The following is a 27,475-nucleotide window of genomic DNA, read 5'->3' as shown; positions in this document are numbered from 1 at the left end:
TCTACTCTTTATATATGTATTATAAATATAAGAAACCTACTATTATAAGATATTACTACAGTTTTAAGGGATGGAGAAGGAGATTAGAGACATTATGATGAAGCATATTTCCAGCTATGCTATATAGGATTAAAATGTAAGGATTAAAGCACTGTATCTCACGTTTCAGGAAATAAAATTACTTATTACTCAGGTCAGGAAGATGTTTCCCATGCAGTACATGACTTTACTATGTGTTACTTATGAATCATTTTGCCCTCATTTCACATATATTTCGTTTTGCAGAAATCTGATTGTGGACTTTTTGGCAAGCTCATCCCAACGTAGCCATATTCAAGTGTGAAATTAGTAGGATAGTATGCAGATCTGGAAAGGAAAAAATCACCATTAGAATTGATGTTTCCTTTGTTTCCAAACAGGGATGTTTCTAATTTGTGTATTTTTTATTATGAGAAGAACAACTTGCTATTGTAAAATGAGAGATGATTAACAATTCAAAGGCTTTTGTTTGTGTCTAACATGTATTAAGCAGCTGCTTTATCAGTTGTTTCAATTAAGATACAGTTGAAAATTCCATTTAAATCTCTCAAACTGGAAGCTTCAAAGATGTGTAACTTGATTTTTTGTCTGGCTTACATTAACATAACTCCACTGACTTTGGAGTTTTTGTGCTGATTTTCATCAGTATAAGCTAATGGAGACTCTGGATTTCTTTCCCCAGAAAAACTGGGGAAACTTCTAATAGAATGGAAATTATGAGCAGCATGGATTTTCAGGCAATCAAGTTATTTTAATTATCTCATTAAATGTATCATTTACAACATATATGCTAAAAGATATATGCTCCCCTGGGTTAGAAGCACTGGGTACACAATGTTTGAACATGTTGGACTTCCACTAGAATTTATGACAGAACTGTAGAATCTGAGAGGGGTGAAAAATCCCCCTTTTCTTGTGCCAGCATTTTTAAAGACAGAAAACTTTTTGTCATATTTCATGCAAAACAGAAAAAGTTGTTATGGAAACTCAAACAGAACAGTACTGCATCTCAGCTGATTGAAGTTGCTGTTGAACAATATTAGATTGTCTGTTATCTGTGATGTGAATTAAGATGGATATTTCTTCAGTGAGATATAACTAGTTTCATACAGGGACAGCAATCTTTCTAAGACCATTATTCACCATGTGTTGACTTTCATCTGTAGCTTTGAGAGATTGGAAAATAATGGTTGTTGGAAAAACAAACAAAAACAGTTTCTATAACAGAAGCTCATCACACTGCTTCTTCTGTTTCGTTACTTGCTATAAACCCATGAATCTTGATAAAAACACCAATTTGCTGATAATGCAGGAAGGGCTGATGAAAACAATGGGGTGCACTGTTTTTTTCTCTCAGGGTATCCAACTTTGAAACTGTAGGTATATTGAGAGTGTACAACCTGAAGCATTGGTTTTACGTGTTTTTCCAGTTTTTGAAACCATGTCTTTGCCAGGTATATGCAGCATCCTTCTCAGAGGGATGAGCTGCCCTGAACCAGGTGGCCAAGCAGGCAACAGGCCTGGATCGCAGAGCTCAAGCTATTGGTTTGTACTTCCTATTGCAATATTGTTCCTGTAATCATTTTCTGTCTGGGTATGTGTTGTACAGATCAGGTCTTCCTAATGAGGATTCCTTGTTTAGAATGGTGACTAAGGTAAACAGAGTTATAAATCAGACCTTACGGTTTCTGTTGGAATGCTGATGATCTCAGAGGGAGCACTTGGGTTTTCAAAACAAATCTGAACTAATGCCCAGGGCTGAAAATGCTGTTAAAATCATGAAAATTCAGGTTTAAGGCCTTTTTTTAAAATGTAAACTCTTGAAAGGCAGTCCTCAACCAAGGAACTGCTGAAATATGAGGACTTGCCAAAGAAACTCTTGCCGTGTCTGGCCAGACCTCTGCTGTGACACTACAGTATTTCCAGCACTGTTGGTGTTGGTAGTAACATGAAAGCACATAATTTGGCCCATAGTGGTTTGGAAGTGTTGTCTGCCTGGATAACTACGATAGCTACACAAGACAGTCAGTGCATGCATAGCCCTTCTGATAGAGTAAGAATGACTCTTGGTCTCTAGGACAGTGTAGGATAGTGAGCTCCCTGAACATCACCACCCTCACATATTATGAATAAGTGAGTAAGTCAAAATGCATCGTGCATTTAATAGAGATTCTTCTCTCCACATTCATTCCACTGGGCAAGCAGAGAGGTGTGTTTTCCAAAGCCTCTTAGAGCTGAAGAAGCAGTACAAAGCTAGGAGACAAATGTAGGACTCTGACCGCTCTCTCTTCCCTACCAGCCAAAGCTGGTTTTCATGCAATATGGTGATGCTGGTAGCATTAAGAATGTAGGCCTTACACAGCTGCAATAGCTAATGGCCTTGTAGCTGATGCACCCTCTATACCTGATGAAATTCAACCTTAAGGATGGAGTGTTTGACATAGCAGCAGCTCTGCTGATACTCTTACCTGTACTAGCTTTCCGTTCTGTGGAGGAAAACGTTTGTGTAGTTTCAATATTAAAATTAAATCTTCAATATCTCCTGAGGAAGAGAGATGTTAATACAAAGATTTGTCTTCAGTTATATAAAGATAACTGTAGAAATCCACACAGATCTTTCAATAGAATCATTCCCAAACCATTCCCATCTTGCCAAAGGAAGACTTTATAGCCTGATTGCAAGGAGAGGGCTTTTTGGTGGAAATGCTGACACAGCCTTAACTGTTTTGTATGACTCCAGTGGACGTCGGCTAAATTTCTAGTTACGACATGCATTTAATGGCATGTGATCAAACATGAAATGTAATAGGATATTTTAAGATACTGTGTTTGAAGAGAATCGGTATTTAAACTTAGTTTATGAACCATATCATTTAAATGCTCTTGGCATGTGCCATTCAGTCCTTGGTTACATAAGAAAAGTTCTGATCACGTTTTACAAAATGAACAGTAGAATGATTTTCTTCTACAACTTTAGTGCTGAAGCATTTCCAAGAGCCTTTACTAGAGTCTTGGTGGTAAATAAAGGTTTTCATTCATCACTCTGGTGCATTTGGAGGTGTATTCTGACTTTTCTTTTAAGATCTTTAAAGACAGTTTCTCTTCAGTTATTGGTGACTGCTTTGTGCCAGATGAATCTTTTTCCCTTTGCAATATTTTTTACACTTTCCTACACTTCAAGTTAAGCTGGTTGTATCATCCTCACACACACTCGTTACCTGTTATGCTTCTTTTCTGTACTAAGAAAGTATAAAAAATGGAAACTGATGTTCATTATTTGTGGAGGTTGACAGTGAAACTTGCTCTAATGCAGATGATGATTAGAACTCTCACTGCTTTTACTGCAAATGGGAATGAAGTGTTGAAAGCTGCTGGTTTGCTTGTTAATCAGTTGCAGCCTGGAACATAAGACCGTGTACTTCACCCATTGAAAAATCTCTCTTCCAATTGTTATTCACAGAATAATAATAAAAACTGAAGTTATGTCATTGCAGAAGGTTAAGAATTTCAGAGCTCTCCTGAATATGTTTATGTGATAGATTGAATCTGTGTTATATAAATTAGTAATAATCTGTATAAAGATTACTCTGATAACTTAAAATAAAATAAAATAAAATAAAATCATTGGAGAAGTGCCAGTCAGGCTAACCGGAGAGATTCTCTCACCCAGAATTCCACTCCCGCTGCAAGCCTGTCAAACCAGGAACTGAGGAAACGCACTTTGCTTTCAGAAATTGAAATAGCAGAATTGTAGTGCTGGTCCTGTGGTTTGCATTGGTTTGTCTTTGGCATAATTGTGTTTCTCCTGCTGAGAAGAATGGCCTAGGCTTTTATCTTGCCAATTTGGCCAATTTTTGAGAAGCGTTGATTTAATAAAGACTCCCAAGTGTATTTTTATCAGTGAATTTTTGCAAATCACTCTTATTCCACAAAGGAATGTGGAAATTATATGATTTTAATCCTTCAAAAAACAAGCAAAAAACTGTGATATATTCTAAGTATCTGATGACAGTGATTGAATTGACAGTCTTGACAACTGACAAAATTAAAATTCTATATTAACCCTATGATAAGCTCTGAATTATTTACCTGTGTCGTTTAATATTGTGCTTAAAAGTGCACTTTTTTTTATTTGTTTGACAGTGAAGTGATACAAAAGGAACTGTAATGCTCTAGACATGAAAGCAACAATTCTCATTATGTAGTAATTCTGCAGCAGCCTAACAGTTGTTTGACAATAAATAGAAAATATTCAGATGCACATTTCAAATGTTCTGTAATGAAAAAACTATCATACATGCCTTAAATGTACAAGCTGCACTACTTTATGCTTTTAAAATTTGTTACGAGCATTTTACAAGTTTCTCTAACTTTCCTGCTCTCCAGTTGGATGTGGTATCATCTGTCATCACTCAATCATATTTTTTTAGCTATTAAAAAGGCATGTAATTTTAATTTTTGTGGCCCATTAGTATTCAGATGCCATTGGCCTTGTTTAGCCTATATTCATCATCTACATTTAAGTTTGTCTGCTTTTCAGGAAACTGCTGACTGCATTGTAGAGCAACAGCATTCATAATCTAAAAATGAGGATACAAATTTAATTAAAAGCAAGTATTTTTTAAAACAAATCAGTTTCAGTCATGAGCATAAATGGGCACATTTTTCCGATGAAATATAGCGAACAAAATACTGAAGTCTGATAAAATATAATGTACAGCCTTCAGTTGAAAAAGGTGAAATCACAGTTTTATAATGTCAATGAAAATCAGGAAGAGAGAATCCCAAATTATTAGAAATACAGAATATGTTTAATCTTCACTGTTTTTTAATATGCTTTTTAAAAAAATTAGTAAGCTAATATGTTTAGATGCCTTTAAAAAATAAAACGGAAGAAATTAAATGGCAACAAAAAAACCCAAGGGTGGCCTAAGATGTCTGTCTTCTTTATGTAACCTTTTGCATTTTGTGTTTAAGTACTGACATTCCAGATGATTTTCTTTGGCTTTACGCCTGGACTGAACACTGAGGCAGCAAATTAGGAATGCTTAGAAGTCCCACAAAGAAAGATGTTTGCTGTGAAAGTGAAGCTAATGTGACACTTGCACTGGAAGCTTCTCAGCCTGCTCAAACAATAAATGATGGCATGGGACTAGGTGGTATGGGAGGAATGAATGAAGAATGAAGGAGAATGAAATGAGCAGAGCTGCTAGGTGTTTTTTGTAGCCAATCTGCTGATGCTCCCTTTTATTTCTATTCCAGGAGCTAATTTTGTTACTCGAAAAATTAGCCGATCAGTGGCAAAGATTCACCTCGGACAGATGGATTCTTTCAGCCTGGGCAATCTGGATGCTAAGAGAGACTGGGGCCATGCCAGGGACTACGTTGAGGTAAGCTGTGGGCCAGATGCCTTGTTCTGAATCATCTTTGTGGGGAGGATAACTCTTATTGCTGTAACTTCACTTCGTGAGCCACAGAGGACTTACAGGTTTTTTTTGCCTATGAAGACTTGCTAACTTTGTGTTGTTCTTGATTTCAGACTAGGGAGTTTAGTAGCATGTCTACCCCAGGCATGACCTGAACAGAAAAATAAATCTTTGGGTTTACATTCCTTTACTGAATTCCATGGGGGAAGGGACCAACAATAACCTGGTTCTATTTTGGAGCATTTCTTCTACTGTTTTCACAATTTGTATGACCAATATTAAGACTACAGCAATATGCAAACTGACCTGAAGTCACAGATTGGATGGATTGGTGGAGGGGGTTGGTGGCCTTTATTATATATAATGTGGGAAGAATGATGTTGATATTAATGATCAAAAGTGATATTAATGATCAAAATGATCTGGTTATACCTAAAAAAGAAGCATCGCAACATAGTTGTGATCTCAGTTCTGCCATGTATGCCTTCATCCAGCCTTTTAAGTGTTTTTGTAGTCAGGAGTTGTTTCTAATTTTATTCTGTGCATCTACTTAAGCAGACAAACAAACAATACCCCTGTATTGTATGACAAAGAGACATGAATGACCGTGTAGGAAATATTGTTTTTTTCCCCAGGAGGCTTTTGTCCCCATTTTGGTGCTTAAAGATTTCCTGTGGTCATTGGTCTATTTCTGTCTTTTAATAATGCCTTGCTGGGAAACCGGATCTGGCTTCACCATTCATTGATGTAGCTTAAAAAAAATGACAACAGTTTTGTTTTTCTGTTTTACAAAGTATGAAGTATTTCAGTAGGACAAAAAGAAAACCTGATCTGGGGTTTTATTGTAATTTGGGATTTGAAAGATAAAGTAAATGTTGAGCTCCCAAATCTTGTTTGCGGTCAAAAAAAACCACCAACAACAAAACAAGGAAATGAAATGATGATGCCACAATATACACTTTTGCTCTGGGTAATATAAAAAAAGTAAACACAAAGGGAGTTGTGCTAAGTAAGCTAAAAGGAGATTTTTGGCAGCTGGCTATGAAGTTGCCTTTTGATTCTGTGCTGCATTTATATGTAAGATGGTACATATCGTGCCACATGTACTAAGAGAATGACAAATATCCTCATTCTGCCTCCATGCAAATTGCTTTATATTTGTGACTTCAACATTAGTTGAAGTAGTAATCTAGTAAACCATCCCAATCATCTTTCTATTGATAAAGCTATAACAAAGCGTTCACAAAAACATTTACCAAGGCTCAGCTGAAAGGAAGAAACGGATGAGCGAAATAAAATGATTAGTTGCAATTAAGTCAATATGATTTACTAAATGCATAAGATATTCCATAAATAATTTGGCTGTCTCATTTAAAGGCAGCTTGCACCAAATCATAAACTGTGGGATGAATTCTGATGTCTTCTTTTATATGGGAAATTTGGAATAAGTCTCCTGTGCATACTGGGTCAGGCCCTTGTCCTGTTTCCAAAACTTCAAAAACAAAAAGAAAATGAGAGCAAGTCTATCCAGAAACATGGCTTTGGCCTCCAGAAGGAACGCAGTTGTCTGAGGTCTACAACACGAACACATGTTTGTTGTGTAAGTAGCATTCCAGACCTTTCAGTTAACATGTTTTGGGCCTGTCCCAAAATCTTTTGGAAGAATTCCTCACTAAAATATAGTTCATCTTGAGCATTTCTCTTCCCAGAGATGCCCCTTCGGATAATGGGAGAGCTATTATCAATTCTCTAATTCCCCAAATATCATGGAAATGTGATTACAGACAGCCTTCTAATGGCTAAAAGAGAGTAACTTTAAACTGGAAATAAACAATTATTTGAGGCTTTAATGGGCTGGAAAGTAGGGCTTAGAGATTTAACATTGTTCAAATAAATACATAGTATGTTAGCAAGCATAATCGTATTTACAAGCATTTGGGGAGCTTCCTTAAGCATATGGCTGAACACATAGGGATATATCTTATCCTCTCCATATGTACTTTTAAATCCCATTGATATTAATACAAGTAACATATGTGCATATAGACTAGACCATGTACAATCCTTCCTTTCTCATTATTTCCTTAGTAGAGATAATAATAAAACCATAAATACATTCCTTTTTGTTGTTTTATAAAACATTATGGGTCAATTCCTGATCCCATGAAAGTTGATGACCAAACTCTCATTGACGTTGTGGAGAGATTGTATCCTGTATGTACTGGAGAGGAGAAAGTCTGGTGGTTACAAAGCACCACCAGGAGTTGAGTCATAAACATTGGTTTATATTAGGAGGGAAGAGTTGGAATATGTGTTCGTTTAGGTTTATAAGCTGGGACTGCTATATTCAGCAACTGAGAGTGAGGTACAGTGGCACTGTGCTGCTGAATAAAAATAGGGAAGTGTAACTCACTCAGAAGAAAGGTTTTGATCGGTATTTGAAAAGAGGGAAATAGAACTGAGTAGACAGCGAACGTTTTGGAGTGGTTATTAGTTTTGTCCTAACGTTCTGTTAGTAAATGTTAACATTTCTGAAGATATTACTGCAGTCTCTTACTTCCTCTTTCTCCACTTCTACTTAACTGTGATCCAGCACGAGTCTCAAGGGATGGATCAGTGGATCAAGCACAGATGATCAATGCCACTGATTTGGAAGAGGAAAAACAATGTATCAGCACTTATGATCTATGAATCTTCTGAGTGCTATTTTGTTTTGTGAGAGTGATTCCTACCTTTTCTTTGTTGCAGAAAGTTCTAGTAAACCATCTGCTAGGTATTTTCAAATACTAGTATAACAACAGGCCTTAAGTCTGACTCATTTTTGTACCTTTGGTAACACACGAGGCATACGCTTTTCCTCAGACATTCTCCCAGGGGTCTTCTTTCAAATAGGTACAGATTCTTACAAGTGTTTAACTTGGATCATTTAAAAAAATGTACATTGATCTGTTGCTGGTTGTTTTTTGTTTTATTTCCTACATGCTAAATAGTCCTTAAGGTACGTATGCAACGGAAGCGCTGTTGCTGGAGAAGCTACAGACACATTTCTTTCTGAGGTTGTAAGGGGTTATCCAACAAATAGGACATAGTCTCATTGGAAGGTCGTTCTGGGGAAAGAGCACATTCATTTTCATTAGAATAAGGCTTTTCTTTCCCCTTCAGTCTCTTCCTTATCACTTACTAAGGTTGCCTTCTGCCATTGCGTTGCCCACAACTTTGTTGTCCAGAGAGCAGAAATATGATGAAGATAACTGCTTCCCTGGCGCAGTTTTAGTTGTGTCTGCTCCAAACAAATTATTAATATATTGAACCAATATATGCTCATTAATGTCAACGGTTTACGGGCTGGTTCGGCCCGGTTCCGTGACGAGCAGGGCGGAGGGATCCGCAGATCCACGCCTCAGGAAAAAAAGGAAACAGGGGACCCCAAAATAATTAAAGCAGCGGCACCGATCTGAGGAGAAACAAACTAATTTACTAAGTATATTATCGGAATGCAAGATAACACACTATAATACAATATAATCAGAATTGAAGCTAATAAATCAAATATAATGAGAGAGAGAGAATGTCCGAAAGGTGGATAGGCCTCACCACAACGCTGAGGTGAGATGCGCAGTCCAGTTGAGCAGCAGGGAGACAGGAGCAGCGCCCACGATGAAGGGCAGGCGAGAAAAAGAAATCAGGTGGCCTTGCCAAGAGTTAAACCTCCTCTCCCTGACCGCAAGGTCCCCTGGGGAATGTAGTTCTTCTTCTCTTCAGGGCAGGTACACAGGACTTGAGCACTGACAGTTAAAGTCCCAGTGCCCCACATGATGTTATGATGTGGAATACTAAAAGCCAAAAATCACAAAACCATGACAATTATTTTGGAACATCATCGATGTAGCGCTGATGAATGCTATAGAAAAGCCTATCAGTATGTATTTTACAGAAGTATTAAAAAAAAAAAAGTCGAAGGTAACAACTTTTATAGCCTTCAAGCATTGATCCAGATAAAAAATACTTCTTTTCAATAGAAATCGGGCAGTGTTTCAAGCAGTAATTGCAGAGGATTCATGGTTGGCCGCTGTTCAGTTAATTATAGGTCTACTCTAATGCTCTAAATTAAGTATAGTCTTAAATTCATTGTGAAATCAGGGAACACTTGATATTCTAAATATATGGCAATCAGCTTTCATTAATTTATATTAACTAACCTTTAAATTAATTTACATTAAGTAACTAATTGCAATTAATAGTAATCAATTAACATTAACTAACCTTTCCAACTTTTTTATAGTTTTTACTTGTACTTCTGTTTGTGATTAAAATGCACAAGAGAATGCACAGTCATTTTTACTTCTTGGGCCATTTTGTGCATGTTTAAATTGAGACTGTAAAATCTAGTCGTATGAACTGTGATGTCTTCTGTGTTCAAATCTCCAGTTGGCATCACCCAGTTGCTTTTTCACTGTTCTTTCATTCACTTCTAATAGGTAGAAGCTGGCCTTCGGCACAGCTGTTATCATTATCTGTTATGGGGAATCCCTTGTATGTTTGGTGCACTCAGAGATAAAAATTCATGCACAAAAGTAAAGTAAAATTTTCAGTGGTTCTTTCTGGCAAGGGGAAATGATTCATCAAAGTGGACTGCTGGCCAAGGTAATTTTAGTTCTGTTTTGTTGTTTTCTTGGCATGTTAAGGATGTGTCATTTTTTGAAATACATGTCACCTTAGACTGTTGAAACTGGCAGTCCTATTTAATATGCCCAGCAGAGTACTTGCAACAGTCTTGCTCTGTTTTGGGTTGTTGGTCTCATGAAAGGAAAGTCAGTTATGTCTGTGTTCATAACTACCCCATACCTCATGTGCTTGTGAGATTGGCTCATGAGTTGAAAGGCATGCTTTTTTTTTATTCAGATATTTTACCCTTTTGTTATGGACCAAAGGTAAAAATATTTTATTCTTCTTTCTACTTAGCTTTTATAGTCACAGATAATCACTTCTAACAGAAGTGAAGAGATAATATTAAACCTGCTGTGTTTTTCATTGCTGGACTTCTTTGTTTGTGAATGTGAGGGGTAAATAAAGATCCATGTTATCAGAGATATTTTATGTATTTCAAAATGAGCACACTTTATTTCCATCAACTTGTTTGAACTGGGATAATTAATAGCTCTTTTAATTGAAATCAATCTTAAAATGATATCCAGTCTGCTCTGATTGATGTGATGATCCACTGCACTGATAATCTTATCACCTCCATCTAGGTGAAGTAACGGTGAGATCACTCATAAAATTCTTCACAAATACTTGCTGAAGCACCATCTTTTGTAGAGGCGTAGATATCAGAAGCAATGACTATTCCACCTTGTTGTTTGTTTTTTATTAACAACTCATAGGCCTCTGGGCTTAGTTATGAACTTGACTGGTAGACTGAAGACTTGAAGCATTTTTTTCCAAGGCTCTTGCTGAGTGGTACCAAATGAACTATTGCAAATGATAAGCACATAGTGAAGCTATCCTCAGTGTATGTTTCTTCTCCGTTGCCTCATGCAAATTGAGAGTTGATATTTAAATTATGATTTTTCAGTTAGAGCATGATTCAATACTAGCAAAATGTAGGTATATTTCTCAAATATCTCCTTTCAGATTTTCCTAATATATGATAGTGAAAGTTTTGCTTTTTAATGCCAAATAGAAGCATACATCTCGGCAACTCAGGATGCACAACAAACGAGCTTACAATACCTTTCTTCTAGCACATGTAGTTTAGATTCTACTTCTTGAGTTGGATATAGTTGCAATTCCTAGTGGAGTAACACTCTATCATCTTAATTTCAATTGTGTAGGGGATGTCTGCTCTAAAGAGAAACTAAAGCAAAACAAGTCCTCTATGGGTTTTGGTTATCAGCTTCCTGAGCTATTGATGTCTATAAAATAATGCTATTATTAATTCTGCTGTGCAAGAGAAAATTCAAACGTGCCATGCACATAAGCATGCATGCTCACAGCCCATATGCATATGTATGTGTGCAGGTGTGTGTAAATGTGTGAACACATGTGTGTTTCTCTAAATGGATGATTTTCTATTTCCAACTATGTATTTTGTAGAAATATTTCTATCCATGTATTTCAGGGTTTCTCTTCAGGTTTGATATGATTGCTAGAACTTTAGAACCATTTTCCCCTTTTTACTTTCCTGAAGCGATTTTTTTGTACAGACAGTATAACTGTAAAAAGACTTTTTTCTTATTTACATGAATTTTCCTCTAGCTTTCTTTTTCACCACTTTTATGTTTGACCTATTAGTGTTTTTAGGCTTTGCAAAGCCTAAAATGTGCTCTCTTCAGCAAAACCATCTGGTTTTGTTTCCTGTGCCTCAACAATGATATGTGTATTATTATCAAGGCCACCCCTGTGGTTTTCTAAGTGGTCTTGTTTGAGTGGTGGTCTTACAATTCAATTGGAGTGATTGAAAGGTTAGACTAAGGCTTCTTTCAAGTATAAGGTTTCCATAAATTATGTATTGTCAAATTTTTGGGGCTGGCCTATTATGCCATTGTTAGCTTGAGTGCAACATCTCCTTAAATAACAAACTAAAGTAGTCCTCCTGACAAGTTCCTCTTTTGTGGCACGCTGTTCTTGTAGACAAACAAATTAAGGCATTTTTCAGAGTAACTTTAAATTCATGCTGTGTTACTATGGTTTGAATTTTCCACCATGGCTGGCAACCTTTTTAAAAAATGGGGTGTTCCACTTTCTGCACAGTCTCATAGCGGTTTTCATTTGGGGCGAATGCAGCTGAGACTGTGGGGAAGAGGTGAATACCACAATGGAGTTGGGATTACCCAGGCCAGGGAGCAAGGACACCACGCAGACGTCTCAGCCTGCTGCTGCACCTCGAGGGAAACCACTGTCCCACTGCTGGGTGGAGTGAGCTCACTGGGAAATCAGTCTGCACAAGGTTCAACAGGAAAGCTCTCACAAAAGCTCTCTTGAGTATATGTAAATCATGAGCATTTGTGGTTGGTTTGTGTTTTTTTTTTTATTTTTTACAGAAACTTTCTCGTCTACACTAATTGTATGAATTCAGCATGTTTGGGGCAAATTTCACAGCAGTGTTCACATAAACATCCCTACTCCTCCTCATACAAAGTTTTAAATTCTCATTTGTAAAGCAAGGAAACCCTGAATTCATGGAGAAATAAATTATTGTGGTTTATGGGTTTATGGGAGAGTTCATACAAATGAAGCTGATTCACTTCAATTGAGATCTCTCCATTCTTTCTTTCCTCTTTCTCCTGTTATGGATGGGGAAAAAAGTCAAAAATAGAAAAATAAGAAGGTGTGTCTACCTTTGAGCTTAAGTTTCTTTTAATTCAATCAGGTGGTATTTGGCAACATTTTAAAGAACTGAAAGCAACATCTTTTATTGGGAAATGCTTGGCAACACCAAGAGCAGGTACTGCTACCAGCCCCACCTTTATAATCCAGGTAGTTTATTAACTAATCTGTGATTTTCAGATTTATTGGAATCTTAGAACAATGCACCATGTTGAGAAAGCTATGTAGCTTTCTGTAGTTGGTTTTAATTTTAATAGGGGGGAAAAATCCCTTAAAACAGATCATTAAAATGTAATGAGGACATTTTTAAAACCCTATAATGGTTGAATTTACCCTGGAAGTCCAAAATAGTTAATGGCATTGTTATGTCTGTGTGGTAACATCCTCACTCCGCTGTAATTGCTTTCATTTGAAATGTAGCCAGTAAAAAAACTGTGGGCACTGAATTCCCAGAACCAAAGATTGCAGCTCTCCAAAAATTTCAAGTCATTCCGCTGAAAGAAATATTTCAGACAATAACTTAAAATGTCAGGGCTCACTTTTATTGTGCTCTAACTGTTAATATTCTATATATTATTAAAAACATCGGTTATCAGCAGAGTGATTACGCTTTCCGTATCTGAGTATGGAAAAGAAACAGGATTTTTTGTTGTTGGTTGAGTGGGAAACATTCCCCAAACCCACAGGGTGCTCTTAATATGCCACTTTTAGTTTTAGCAGAAATACTTGAATTTTCGCTGTAGGTGTTTTTGGTTGAAGTCTTGACCTTACAACCAGCATTAATGGTCCAAAGATAGAGCAGCTGAACTTTCCTGTCAGCCTTCTATGGCTGACATTAGTCTTCCCATGGGGAAGGCTGACTTGGTTACCAGGTTAGGCATGCGAGGAAAGCTTAGTGCTGTCAAGTGCGTGACTCCTCTCTCTTCCTCTGAAAACCCAAGTGATTTCTACAACAGAAACAATTGTTTGTTTCCTCAGGAGTGTGAAGAATGATGCATTTGCAAAAGTAGAAGAGCAGCCTTAGCGTTTTCTTCTTCCTTGTCCCCAGTCAGTAAAGCAGTGTAACTGGGATTTGCCTGCAGCCCTGGAAGAGGAGAATTAACTGAACAGTGTTTCCCTGAAATTATCCAGGGCCTGCAGCTTATGAGAGAGCTGTGCAAAGCAGCTGGGACATCCCTCAAATGCTCTCAGCTCCTTCCTGCACTCGGATGCTCAGTGGCGCTGCAAAGCCCAGCAGCTGCCTTCACTAGCAGGGTAGCTCCTGCTGCCAGAGAGCTCAGTGGCAGTTTCATTGCTTTTAGCAAAATCTGAATGTTTTACTTAACAAAACCAAGGTTGGTGGGCTAGATATCTGTTTTCAACACTTCTGTTGTGCAGTAGGATTAAAGGATTACTGGTAGTGGATTTGAGGAAGCAAAATTAGGAGAGAGCTCAATCCTCTTCTGCTGATAGGAAACGTTACCTGTCTGCAGGGAAAAACTGTAATGGCTGGTGAGATTTTTGGTTGGTTTTGTTTTGCCTGGCTTACTTTCTCTGGTTTAATACTACAAGTAGGGCAGGGTAAATTCAATCATTTGAAACCTCAAAGAACTGTGACCTCCAACTAGGAACTTCTGCTCTGAGCATTGGTGGAGGCTGCCGTGTCCCTAGAAGGGCTGGAATCATTCAACCAACTTCTTGTTGCACTGATGTTACTTACAGTTCTGCTATAAAATGAACTGACACCATTATGGAAGATATGTTTGCTCTCAAAGTTTGCTTATAATAGCAAGTGTTGTACTTTTTAGATGCTGATATTTCAAGATACTTCAAGTTATGTTGTTATTTCTTGATCTACAAATGAGTTCAATTTTTTTTTTAGTCTCAAAAGACGTTTTCTTTTTCCATGCATATTCTGGACAGATTTCTTTAAGACATGACAAATTGCATCAGAAGGCCATTATCTCTTAATTCTACCTTAACGTCTAACAGGTGAGATGTTACTGTATACTGTAACTCTTCATCAAGATGACCCTCATGCTATATATAATACCAGGCATACATGTTGCTTTTGACATTATGAAGAGTTGTTCCAAATCATACAATCGTGCTGTACTGTGCCTTATTTTACAAGAAAAAGCAATGCTTTGTGCAGCTAATGCTGTGTTTTCTCTCCATGTGATACAGGCATACTTTCCCTCTCACCATTAATTTATTCTGCTGCTCTTATTTCCTTACTTTTCCATATCTGGTAGCAAATTCTTTTTTTCTCTGAGGTGTTTTAAATTCAAGGAACATAAGGTTTTTAATATATCATACTCATTTTAAAGGGTAAATAATTGACACAGAAAAAATATGTGAGTTCCTTTTTTGTTTTATTGCCAATATTATTATTGATATCCTAGGTAGATGTATATTAAAACTTCTACCAATTGAAAACTGTTCGTTTCCCTGACGAGTTAGTCTCAGTTTATTGGAAAGTGGCACAAGGCACAAGAGAGGATGACCATTGCATGACAGATGTGTGTACATATATGGCAGATCTCTCTTCCAATATGCAAAAGTGCTGGGTTGAGTGCTGAGTACCATGCCTGGTAGCACCGTAGACCTCTGTTTGCTGGCAAGCTGCTTAGAGTAGTCAGGCTTTAATATGGACCACAGCTGGGGAATTACCCCTGCTCCTTTGTAGGTACATCCCATGTACTTGTTTTTGATGTTTTATTTTGGCCTGTGGTACCTTGTAAAGCTTTCCAGTGACTTCTGTGCTACAACGGTGGTGTACACCACTGGAATGTGGCCTTCTGAATCAGTCGTGCTGGTAGCAGAAATCTCTGATTTGCAAGGACGACTCTGCTACAGAGCAGGGCCCAGCAGTGTGCTGTTCCTGGGATGAGAGCTTGGAACATGAAGGAGCTTGCCTTCTGAGACACTTTCCCACACTAACTGTCTGTTGCCTGATCTCCAGATTATTTCTGTCTTTCTGAAGCAATTCAGGAGCAGGCGAGTATCAATTAAAAACCATTGTTGCTTGAAGGCTTGTGCAAGTTCATATGGTCCAAGCATGCTTAATGACAGACTTCATGTAATGTGTAGAATTCTAGTGGAGTTTTACAAATGTAGGTATTAAAGCATTTTCAAAAGCAGTCTATTTGATCCAGAAGACAGCAGGAAAGGGTGAGAGCATATGCTTCAAGTTTGCCATCAGGGACCCACAGTCACCAGGAGTAAACTTCCATGAGGACTGCAGAGCTGTGTCCCCTCCTTACCCTCCTGGCAAACCTGAAGACCAAGCATGCTGCAAGCCAACAGCAGAAACTGGTCTGGAGTGAAAGCTTGTGCTAACACTATGATTATTGACTTCAGTGGGACTGACTTCATCCACTGCATCGAACATTTATACACGGGGAGGAGGAGGTTGGCAGACGAGAAAAGAGGCTCTGTGCCCACACACATTTACGCAGTACACCTGTGATAGGGACAGCCACAATTTGGCTCTAAAAGTGACCTCAAGCAACATTAAAATTCCATTTAACGTGTTACCAATGTAAACAGGAAGCGCAATAAAGCGTTTTCACCTGGCCCACTCTGTGCCAGTTTTCAGCCTCAAGTATGACAGAATGATGAAATTGGTGCACAACTGCCCACTCTTTGTAATTAAGCAAATTACACTTTCCTCAAAGAAGGCTTTTTTGTTGCTGATTTCCATAAGGTCACATCTAGAGAAGGGCAGCGTAAAACCAACAGGCACATGTGTGAAAGTGTAGCTGGCTGTAGAACAAGTTTGAGTAAAAAGTCCACCCAAAATTAAGTTACATTAATCATCATTGTTACCACATTCACTTTTGGAATGATTATTTTTTTAAAAAAGTGTTAAATAGTAATAGAATCGTGCACATGTCATTTGCCTTTAAAAAACACTAGGCAGTGAAAAAAAAAAAGCCTCAGTTACTTGGTTTTATTTATTCATAAGAGGTTTCTAAACAAATTGTGTAATGAAATTGCATACTGACGATAGGCATTTAGTTACACTGATTTGTAGCAGTCGGATCATTTAAATACAATGTGTGATAAATATTTCAAGTTAGGGGAAAAAATCCAAATTCTGAAAGCACTATTTTAAGAAGGGCTTGAATAGTTGTTTATGCTCTTTAGTTGCTTGTAAAACAGTTGACTCCTGCACGAGTTGATAGTTTTATTAGTAGTATCTTGAAGTGATCCTTTTTGCCTAGATATGGGTTTTCACTGGGGTACTGGTTCGTATAAAGTCTGTTTCACAGAAATAGTCCACTAACATGTCACTACAAATTTTGGCTGTGTTAGTATTAGAAAGTCCTGCTGGAGTTTACACTGTTATTACACTTTCTTGGAGGGAAAAATAACACAAACTTTTCTATTTCACAAAGGGAGATAAAAACTGGAAAATAAAACTGCCTGTAAACAAGAATAAAATAGCAGTGTTCAGGCACAGGATGAAAGCTTGCATCTGGAATCCCACCCAGAACCAACTTTGCAGCAGCCAGAAGAAGAATGATCTGGCAGAGCAAAGCAAATTTGTTCTCAGAAGAAACATAGCTGAAGCTGCATCCGTGTGTCAGGGGACAATGCAGGATGAGGTTTAAGACCCTAGTTGATTAAGGAGCACTGTGGTCTTATCACATGCTCTTGCACTCCCTTGGGGCAAAGCAAACCATAGCTTGCTATTGGGCTTTTATTGTGCCTGTGGAAGGAAACTGAAATTCTCCAGATGAATTTAGTTGAGGCACAAAATTAGAACACACACACACATGAAAAAAAAGCAAATATTTACACTTGGTTTTGACAATTTATTTTCATGTGGAATTGAGAGATGCTAACGAAGGATGTGCTCAGTAGAAAGCTTTGACTTGAGAATTGCTTTTAACTGTAATTTGATTTTAATTTCTGGTTCTGCAGAAGCCCATTTACTAGCATATGAATACTTGACAATTCTGCAAAATGGCTTATTTTGTACTGGTCATAGAGACCCAGTTCAGAAAGTCTCTGTGCACACTCAGTAAGGGTGCAAGACAGTGAATACAAGTTCTCTGTGTGTAGCCCACCAGAAAAAAACAGGCCTACCAGCTACCACTGTTAAAATAACTGCATCTTTTTTAAAAGATAATAAAACTAGTCAATGTGGCATAGACCAAACTGAGAACACCAAGGTAATCTCTGCCAGCTAGCAGAAGCCCCAGGTGACTATCAGCCATGATTTTGGTAGACATTTATACCAGATATAACTCTGAAAATTAAAAATGAATACATGATGAACACATCAGTTTTGATGGTTTCAAAAAATAATCTATGTATTATATTTATTCCTGACCTGTAACCTTTTCTGCTCTATGACACAGATGCCTTGAAGCGAGCCTGCATATGCATGTGTTGCTAGTCCTTCCATCTTGTGTTGTGGAGAATGACAAGAGTACAGTGCTTTGTCCTCCCCGGCTTTGCATGGGAACTGTGGAGCATCTGAGGTGTTACTGAAATTTTAATAGAAGTGGGTGCCAAGTCTGTAACAAAAACATCCTTTTTTGCTAGAGGTTCATTGGCCACTGGAGCCTAACAGGTGTCAACAAATAAAAAGTGTCAGTTTGTTTAGACTAAATTTTTTTTTTGCTTTTTAGTTGCTGAAAACTCACTCTTAACTTTATTGTGATACTGCTGTAAATCCTCTAGTTCCCATAGTCAGATGGGAAAAAATATATAAAAATAGTTGGTAGAAAGTGAGTATGAGAGGGAGAAATCAAGAGTACTTGAATTTTTTAACAAGAAAAAACTTGAATTACTTGCTTTCCTTCGAATTTCCAAGATTTTGAGTTTCTTTACCTGTGACATGCCATTATTAACCAGAAGAGCTACTGTTGCATTTAGAATGAGCACACCAAGCCATCTGTCCAACCAAATTTGAATTAAAACAAATCAACAAAATGAAGAGGCCCTGAGCAAGAAAATATGCCTGCCCAGAGAAACATTAAACTTTTAAACATAGACAGTCTGGATTTGTTATTTAGTAGCTTGTGTAATTACAATGTTTGTTGCTTTATTTAGCTGAACAGTTTGGCTCTGGCTACCTTTGTTCTCAGCATACAGAAGATTTGGCACATTACATACAATGAATGGTGCAACTAGAGAGGGGAGACCTGCAGAGGACATCCTCCCAAGGCGAATTGGCAGGCAATAGCAGAACATCCTTTTCATTGAAAGCAGCTCATCAGGAAAGCACTGGTCCTGCCTCTCTGTATTGAGCTGAATGCAGATGAGAGACATGATTAACACTAATGAGTGACAGGGGATTTATTGTTTACCTAGAGATAAGGTATGGGCTTCCTTTGTTGGCACTTTCTGCCAAGTAGTTTGATCCTCGTTCACTAAGCCTTCTATTACATGTTGTTGCTTTTTTGGGCAGCCATGGTTGTTGCTTTAAGTGATTTCTTCCACTAAAATCTTTTCATCACTTGGGCTTTTTTATTTTATTTTTATTGCAAATTGTCTAAGCTGTTTGTCATTTGGGCCAAGGAAGTCTGGAGGTCCTTTACATGCATCACATGTTTCTGCATCCAACAGTGCTTTTTCTGTTCAATGCTTGCCCTCCTCCCCAAAGCTGAAATAAATCAAAGTAGGTTGAGACTCAGTCGCAATAAATCAAGACCTGTCCAAAACTGGAGCCTGCCCAGTCAAAATGTCATAGCTTGGCTTTCACTGAGGATTAATTAAAGGCCTGATATAAAGCCCAGATGTGCTACAGAAGAGTAGCAAACTGCCTGCTGGTGGCTATACTAAAACCAAGTCTCCCCATGAATCTGCCCACCCAAGAACATGGAGGAGGATAAGGCTGAGGAAAGGGAAGAAGGGAGGGGAGGGAAGAAATAAACTGAATCAAGCTTGATTTTATAGCTTCTACACTGGCAGAAAACAAGACAAGCTTTATGCTAGAGCACCTCTGAAAAAATACAAAGCAGACATGTGTATATTTCTAACAGCAGCAGAGAACATAATTGTTAAAGTGTTCAGCATTAATTGGGAGTGGGAGAAAACTAACACAGCAAGTGAACTTTTGCACTTTTTATGGTTAAAAAAAAAAAGCTTAAAAATATATTAAGTGGTATGCCCAGTGTCCGAGCTTGCTCAGTGCCTGTTTTATACTAAAGTTCTGAAAGTTATCTTGATTAAAATGGTTTAGCTGAAGATTCCTGAGGCTCTGGCAGGGACAGATACAGAAGTGTGCGTGCATTTAAATTCAATATGTTTGAATACAAATACATGAAATATGCATAAATTACCTGGTGCTTACATTATGGCCTTTGTAGAACTCCAACTTTACAGAATCACAGAATGGCTGAGGTTTAAAGGAACCTCTGGAGATCATCTAATGCAACCTCTAGAGTATCACAGCATCACACAATGTTTCAGTGTTTAAATGAATAGTGTACACAGACTGAATACTTCTTAAAAAGTTCCAAGTGCTGAAAGAGTACTACAGCTTAATTGAGACTCTCTCTTTTGCAGGCACCGAGCTACAAGTTTTTGCAAAAAGAAATTTTCAAGATAATAGTATCTGTTTAGATTGAAGTTAAATACCTTCCTTGAATAACATTAATTCAACAATGGCTGCCCTGTTTTCTGTTTCTTTACATTTATCAAGTCTTGAATATACATACATGCTCCAATGAGATGTGGTGTTAAAATTTCCTAAAACTGAACAATTGGTTCTGGAATGGCAGAAGTGATCTTCAGGGCTGCCTGGACCTGTGAGCTCTTTTGATGGATATGTAGTGATTCCACTGCTTCTAAAGCAGTCAGCTGTGAAAGCGTAGATACTCCTTGGCATAGGATATTCCTATGTATATCTATGTATATACTGATGTATATTCATATGTATCTATTTATATATTTTCCAGGAGACCAAGCTGTTAGTCATATGAATAACTCAGTGATACCCTTTTTGAGACATGAAAATCTTTCTAGTCTCTCCTCCACCCAGAATAAATGAAAGTCTGCTTTGAAAGATGAAAGGGGTGATGAAGGTCTTATTTCTGTAAATTGTGAACCAAAAGTATACAGTTTTTCATTAAGGCCCTGAGAAGGATTGATGAAAACTGGGATTTGAGGGATGTTTGGTGGGAGGTTTCAAGGTCCTGCTCTCTCTGTGTCTTGTCCTTGTTGCATGTGGTAAATGCACGTCTGTACCAACTTGGCAAAGCAGACCAGGGCAAGCCCTGGCTATAATAGTGGATATAACATTGGATGGCTAGCGGGTGACAGGTTTTGCTCTTTAGCAGTCTGTTCTTTGTGCAGTGAGGGGAAAGCCTATGATCTATATACATTTCCTCTTGAGTGACAAGGTGTTTCAGAGAAGCTTGCAATGCTTTCTTATCAGTATATGCTACTTCATAGGTCACTGAATGACTGTTTACAGTTGGTTGCCTCATGCATGGTCTCCAAAGGAGGACTTCAAGCCACCTTCAAAGCTCCCTTTGACATCCTAGATCTCTGGCAGTGCCTTCGTGTTCTCTTCTTGCTAGTGAACCATTCTCCATTTCCCACTCTGCTCTGTGCAGTGCAGCCTCACCCTGAGCACTGAGTGCAGGTTTGGGACACTGCAATATAAGGAGGATCAAACTATTAGAGAGTATCCAAAGGAGGACTATAAAGATGAGGAAGGGTCTGGTGGGCAAGGTGTGTATGGAGCAGCTGAGGGCCCAGGGCAGAGGAGCTGAGGGGAGGCCTTACGGCAGCTGCAGCCATCAGGGCTGCAACAGGGAGAGGAGGGGCAGCGCTGAGCTCTGCTCTGTGTGACAGCGACAGAGCCCAAGGGAATGGAATGGAAGGGTCAGGTTGGGGGCTAGGAAGAAGTTTTTTTCCAGAGGGCAGTGGGCATGGCCCCAGCTGCCAGAGTTCAGGCAGTGTTTGGACAGTGCTCTCAGCCATAGGATTTGAATTGTGGGGAATTCTGTGTGGAGCAAGGAGTTGGACTTAAGTCATCCTTATCGGTCCCTTCCAAGTCAGGATATTCTGATTCACTTCATCAGACTTACTCAACACTGTCGTCCTCCGACCCTACTTCTTCCAAACCATTTCCTTATTTTTAGCTGTGGTCTCTCCCACTCTCCTAGATGAATATTTCTTCATGCTTTCCACGTGTTCACGCTACTTTAGATGGTAGACCCTTCGTGCATTTCAGTGTTTTTGCTCCTACCCTTGTCACTAGTTACAGGTATTAAAAGACTGGATGTGGAACTGTGGGTAGAGAAACCATAACAGCATGCTGTTGGTGCAGGATGGATAAAAACTTCTTGGGTACCACTTGTACAGAGAAGGGAAGAAACCACATTTGTTTCAGCTAAATAATAATAAAATGTAGTTGGAGTTAGAACAGGAAAAGTCGAGTTTCTTTTTAATTAAAATTGGGAATTTACCTAGTTAACATCAAATTATGGTGTTTCTATGCACTAGAAGATTGAGTAGGGAAGATTAAGCCCCATGCAGGCATTCTCCCAGACGTAGAGCCCATGTTCCTTGTGTGCTGCAGCATTACTCATCTCTGGGAACAATAGGTGGCTGTTGGGCAGCCAGCCTGGCCAGCTCACCCCTTGTTATAGTATTTTCTGTATGGTCATGTTTGGGAGTATATAACTGTGTTGAGGAAAGTCTGGAACAGGGAGCATTGGAGGACAGACACTTTCTGCTTGAGCAGGACCTAGATGTTGTGACACAAGTACTGCAGAGCGTTTATGGCAGAGAAACACATACAAGAGGCACCGCTGTGGTCCTTCTTTACGACTGTACCATTTTCAGTCTATAATTTCCTATAAAAATTTCACCATGGCTTTAAATTTAGCAAAGCCCATCAAAGTCTGGGAACTTCTTAGCTTTTTTTTTTTTTTTTTTTGTAACAAATTTTAACAAAGTTCAGCCTTTGAGCCAGGATTAGAAATCTTTGAGAGGGCTGTGCTAAATTTAAAAACCTGCTTTAGTTTTAAATGTCTTTGCAAGCTGTTACTTCTGAATGTGAAGTATGCCTTTGCTCTGTGCGTAAGGGGGAAAAAAAAAGATATAAAAGGCTAAGTGGTTAAATTTTAACAATTAGCTACTGTAAAGGCTCAGGAGCTTCCCCAGCTTTCTCTTCAACTCATGTTTTCTTTATCTCCTGGGTGGTCCCTACCATCCTTGTCAATTCTTCTAAGACCCCCCTCTTGTTCCCTTCTTCACTGTTCGTTCTCCCTGTAAAAGAGGCCCCCTCCCAGACACCGTCCTTCCTGCTGGGAGCCCTCTGGGATCCAGCCATTGATGGTTTTTATTTTATACTTGGAGAAACCAAAGAGAGATGAGTGGTGTGGGAGATAAGAAGATAGCTTTCTAGTAGGGGAAATAACGCTGAATCTCAACCCTTTGCACAGAGAGTAGTCCAGAGAATGCATCCTGATTGTCAGAGTTGCTGGGCAATTTTTTCTGTGTAGTACTGGAAAATTTTTTTTTCTCCTTTCCTCAGATAAGTGGTTATTCAGCTGATACAAATCAACAGATCCCATTCAAAACACCAGTATTAACTTATCCAGAGTATCTCTCTAGGGTAAGGTGTGATTCCACGGACACAGAACCATTAAGTTATAGGTAGACATTTTTGCTATGCTTTTTAGGTGGTAGAAAATTAATTAGTCTGAACAGTGTCTCTCTGAGATGGGCTGAGAGCAGGCAGGCCAGGAAGCAGCATGTACTGTGTAAGCGGGTTTATTTTAGTGGTGGGACTCTGAAAACTTTGTTTTCAGAGTTTTGGATCAAGCGGCAGCTACTCTGGAGAGCTGCAGCACCTAAATCAGGTAATCTGTAGCGGTACAGATTTCCTCCCTTCAGCTTGGAGGCAGTTAGGTTTGTGCAAAGGTGTAATAGCAAATCTTGTCATGCGTATACACAGTTTGAACTTCCTGGGAGATGTATTATTATCTTTATTGACCAAAGAAGTATTTTGCAGTGCTGGAAGCAGAAATAAATTCTCCTCAGTCTCTCTTCAGGGTCTTAATAACATCTCACCTAGCAGTTTCTGTTGACTTGAAAATCTACTGGAAAGCATTACCTGAGTTGTTAGGGATAATAATAAAGTGATTTTTTGAAGGTGTAAGTAATTCCAGTAGTGTGGAAGTTGTTTGGTTTAGTAAATCACGTTTACCTAGAAACAACATGAGTCTCAGCTCCACTGAGTTCAGTAACAGTTTTTGGAGACCATTTTTATCCTTCTTTCAGAATTTTGCTGTGTACAACTCATCATCAGTTCACAAGTATCTTCAACATATGAGCAGAATGAGGCCTTGAATTGGAAACCATATAAAATACTGTACTTGGAGTGAAAATCTCTGGGAATACTATTTCCCAATTTGCATGTCGTCGGACACAGTACTGGTGTCAACTGCTTGTAACTGTAGTAATTAAGGAATTAATGGCTTAAAGGGCTTCAGCATGTTGAAATCAGTCAATCACCTTGCCTCTGGTGCCTCTGAACTTTTCACTATGTAAGATGTTATACTGTATTTGCTTAATGCAATTATGGAATAATCCTTGGTCCAGTTTCCTGGAACAATACAAATAGCCTTTTCTTCTCTCCATGTGTTCCTGGTTTACAGCCTAACTTGGAAGGAAGCTGTGTTTGTGAACTTTTGTTTCCCTTCACACTGAGGTCCAATTCCAACATACTTCTCATTCACTTTTGTTTTGAAAATGTTTGTGCTCCATTGTCTGTACATTTTGCTGAAGTCTTGTCCTTAGAGTTTTATCTAATTGAATACAGACTGGAAGAAATATTCATTTCGTTAGATAAGAATGTTAATCGTTTTGTGTTTATTTTATGCATATTCATTTAATCACTTCATCCAGGTAGAAGATTTCCTGTTATCTTCAGTCTTGAATTACTTACTTCTGCACTAGAGTTTGGACAAAACCAAACCCTTGCATCTGGCTAGCTCTGTCTTTGAAGCACCTCAGGCTGGATCAGATGTTTGTTGTTAGTTCCTATCTCCAATTGAAGAAGAAGGGGTAAATTTCTAGTTAAAGAATTAGGATAAAGGTCCGAGCCTAGCACCTCATAATTTTCTCTTCCACTGAAGTGGATTAAACTGTGGAAGAGAGAAGATCGAAGAAAGGGCTTGTCTAAAGATATGTATTCTTTTATTTAAATATAAAGTTTTTATAGTTGAAAAGTACTACGTCCATGAAGGTACAAGGATTCTGCTAATGTTTTTATGGGCTGGATACATTTTGAAAAAACAAAGTAATTGGAAAATGTTGGATCTGCTGTAACCACCATCTGCCCCTGCCTTGAAAAATGTGCATGGTTCCATACACACATTTTAAATGATCCATCATATATCATCACTTACTACAGTACTTCATTCATGTAGGTGTTAGGTTTTGTGTGCAAAAGGTCAAATCTTTTCAAACTTAATTCTGAACGCCTGTGTTTTATAACAACCTAACTTTTCTTTGAAGTTAGAATATAAATTTTTAAGATAATGATTCATCATTAGCTAGAGGGGAGTAGTAGGAAAAAAAAAGTCAAAACCCACATTCCTGCTTCAGATCAAGTTGACTAAGGTCTTTTGGTTGATTGTTCGTATTTCTAACACTGAAATTAGGTAGGATAAATGGTTCGTATTAATATCTATAGAAATGAGGTTACTTCACTGTCCCTGAATGTTTCTGTCCTAAAGAAAAAAAACAGAGCCCTTTAAACAGGAGAGTTGGAGGAAAAGAAGTCGTTAGTGAATTTTTTGTTTTCATATGCCATCTTTTAAAAAAATTACTTTAAGCTTGATGTTAGCCTTTGGCATTGCTAGAGCTAATACTTTATAAATCCCTTTAGAATGCCTGCTAGACCTGGAACGTTTTTCAGGGCCAAAGAGTATCAGTGTAAAATTAGAAAAACAATGTCTTTGAGTTTTCTGGGCTTCTGGGAGATGAGTGGGTGGTGAAGAGTCCCTTCCTTGTAATAATGTTTTTACAAATAGGAATTATGCAACAGTTTAAGAAAGGTACCTCAGTTGGAAAAAAAGGAACTTGTCAGTGCATTTCATTTGCTTGTAATGCATTTTATTTTAAAAACAACCTCCTTCAAAATAGAGAATAAGTAATGAAAATTGTCATGGGTGAAATAAAGAAACACATCGGGATTAGAAAAATGTAGGAGTAGATCTGTTAGCTTTGTTTAGACTTAGTAACTGGGCTTTTTAAGTGTGTTTCAGAAATTTTACACTGTGCTGCCTGCTTGTGTCATTATAATTAGGGGTCTCTTGATATTTCCATTACAAGAGAATGTTTTCTCGGGTTTTTAACCTAACATTGAAAACAGGAAAAAAAACATACCCAGGTCATTTTTTGATAGGTATTGTCTGAGCCTAGGAGTGGGTATGCCCCTCTATGCTTGTCGTGTTATAGTTTTTTACAAACCAATAAAAATTAGCTTGAATTAAATACCAGTTCACTGTTGGCACAGTAAGTCCAGCAGTTGACTCTGCCTATAAGCAACCAAACAGGGGTTCTTCTCTGGATAAAAGATAAGCAGATTGGCCAAACTCTTCTGTCTTGAAAGATAGTGCAGCCCTTTCCAAATACCAGAGGGGCAGGCCAAGGCTGAACGTTTGTACGCTGCTCTTTGGGCCATGGCATGTGTGCTGGTGGTACACATTGCTGAGGGCCAAGCATATGGTCGTTTCAGTTTTAGAAAGTTCTGCATTTGGCTCAGGATATTCTGAGCTCCATTTCTTTTAGCTGCAATTCACTCACGGGAAGGAAAATTGAAATTCACAGCGTGAAAACTTTGAGGAACTTCAGCTATGGTTGGTGGAAGCTCCCAATGTGAATTTATATAGTCCTCAACTGATTTCAGTCACAACACAAAATGTAGATGTTGAAAGCCTAACTGCAAAAAAAGGTTCAGTGGGTTCCTTTGGGTCTTCTGCATTGGGGTGTATTTAAAGTGGTTAGGGGTTTGCTTAGGATTCCAGCCATAAATTCTGGAGCATAAATTGAGCTGGCCACCAGCTTTGTCCTGATCCACGCCCTTCTCATTGCAGAATTGGTCTGTTGCCTTCAAGAAGCAATATAAACTGCTTGTTACCTCAGCCTCTTCCTATATATATCAGAGGGTGTACCAAATACACAAGAGATTTTATCAGGTGGTCCTTAAATACACTGATGCCTGTCAGGAATTCCCCATTGCCATACAAAATTTGAAGGAAAACATCAAGACTGAATGTGAGGCATGGAAGAGGGTAAGGTTTAGACGCATTTGTTGCCTGCAACAGCTGGGGAACGGTGGCCATAAAGCCAATCAGTAGAGCAAAAATGTTACCCTGAAGCGCCTTGGAAATCATCTTCTTTTTCCTTCCTGTCCACCATTGAAACCCAAGCAATAATTTCACACACAGAGATAAATCTCCACTGAGAGATATTTCAAGTTTTACTCATGCTCACTTAAAGTGTATTTTGTGTGAGCAGAATGAGCCAATTTTTTTAATTAGGTTAGATTCCATTTTTCAGCCTGCAGTAATATCTAGAAGATACCCGTTCCTTTAAACATTTTAAGATCTGATATGATCATATGGAGAGAGGCTGGATGGCTGCTTCTAGGGCTGAAAGTGCCTTCAACTCAGTATCCAGCAAATCTTCAACTGGTACAGCAGGAAGGATTTCAC

At 38.4% G+C, this 27,475-nt stretch overlaps 1 protein-coding gene across 2 annotated transcripts in view; it reads left to right on the top strand.

The window, feature by feature from the left end:
* GMDS (GDP-mannose 4,6-dehydratase) overlaps nucleotides 1-27,475 on the top strand; it is a 388,807-nt gene that overhangs the window by 162,570 nt on the left and 198,762 nt on the right. For both annotated transcript variants that reach the window (XM_042869259.1, XM_042869258.1), the window contains exon 7: nucleotides 5,302-5,429. In XM_042869259.1, the coding sequence (XP_042725193.1) occupies nucleotides 5,302-5,429 (128 nt within the window). The remainder of the gene's footprint in view (nucleotides 1-5,301; nucleotides 5,430-27,475) is intronic.

This window comes from Lagopus leucura, unplaced genomic scaffold (assembly GCF_019238085.1).
Source record: "Lagopus leucura isolate 7727_CA_CO unplaced genomic scaffold, USGS_WTPT01 Super-Scaffold_100002, whole genome shotgun sequence".
In the NCBI taxonomy this organism is placed as follows: domain Eukaryota; kingdom Metazoa; phylum Chordata; class Aves; order Galliformes; family Phasianidae; genus Lagopus; species Lagopus leucura.
This window is presented reverse-complemented; position numbering and strand designations above follow the sequence as displayed.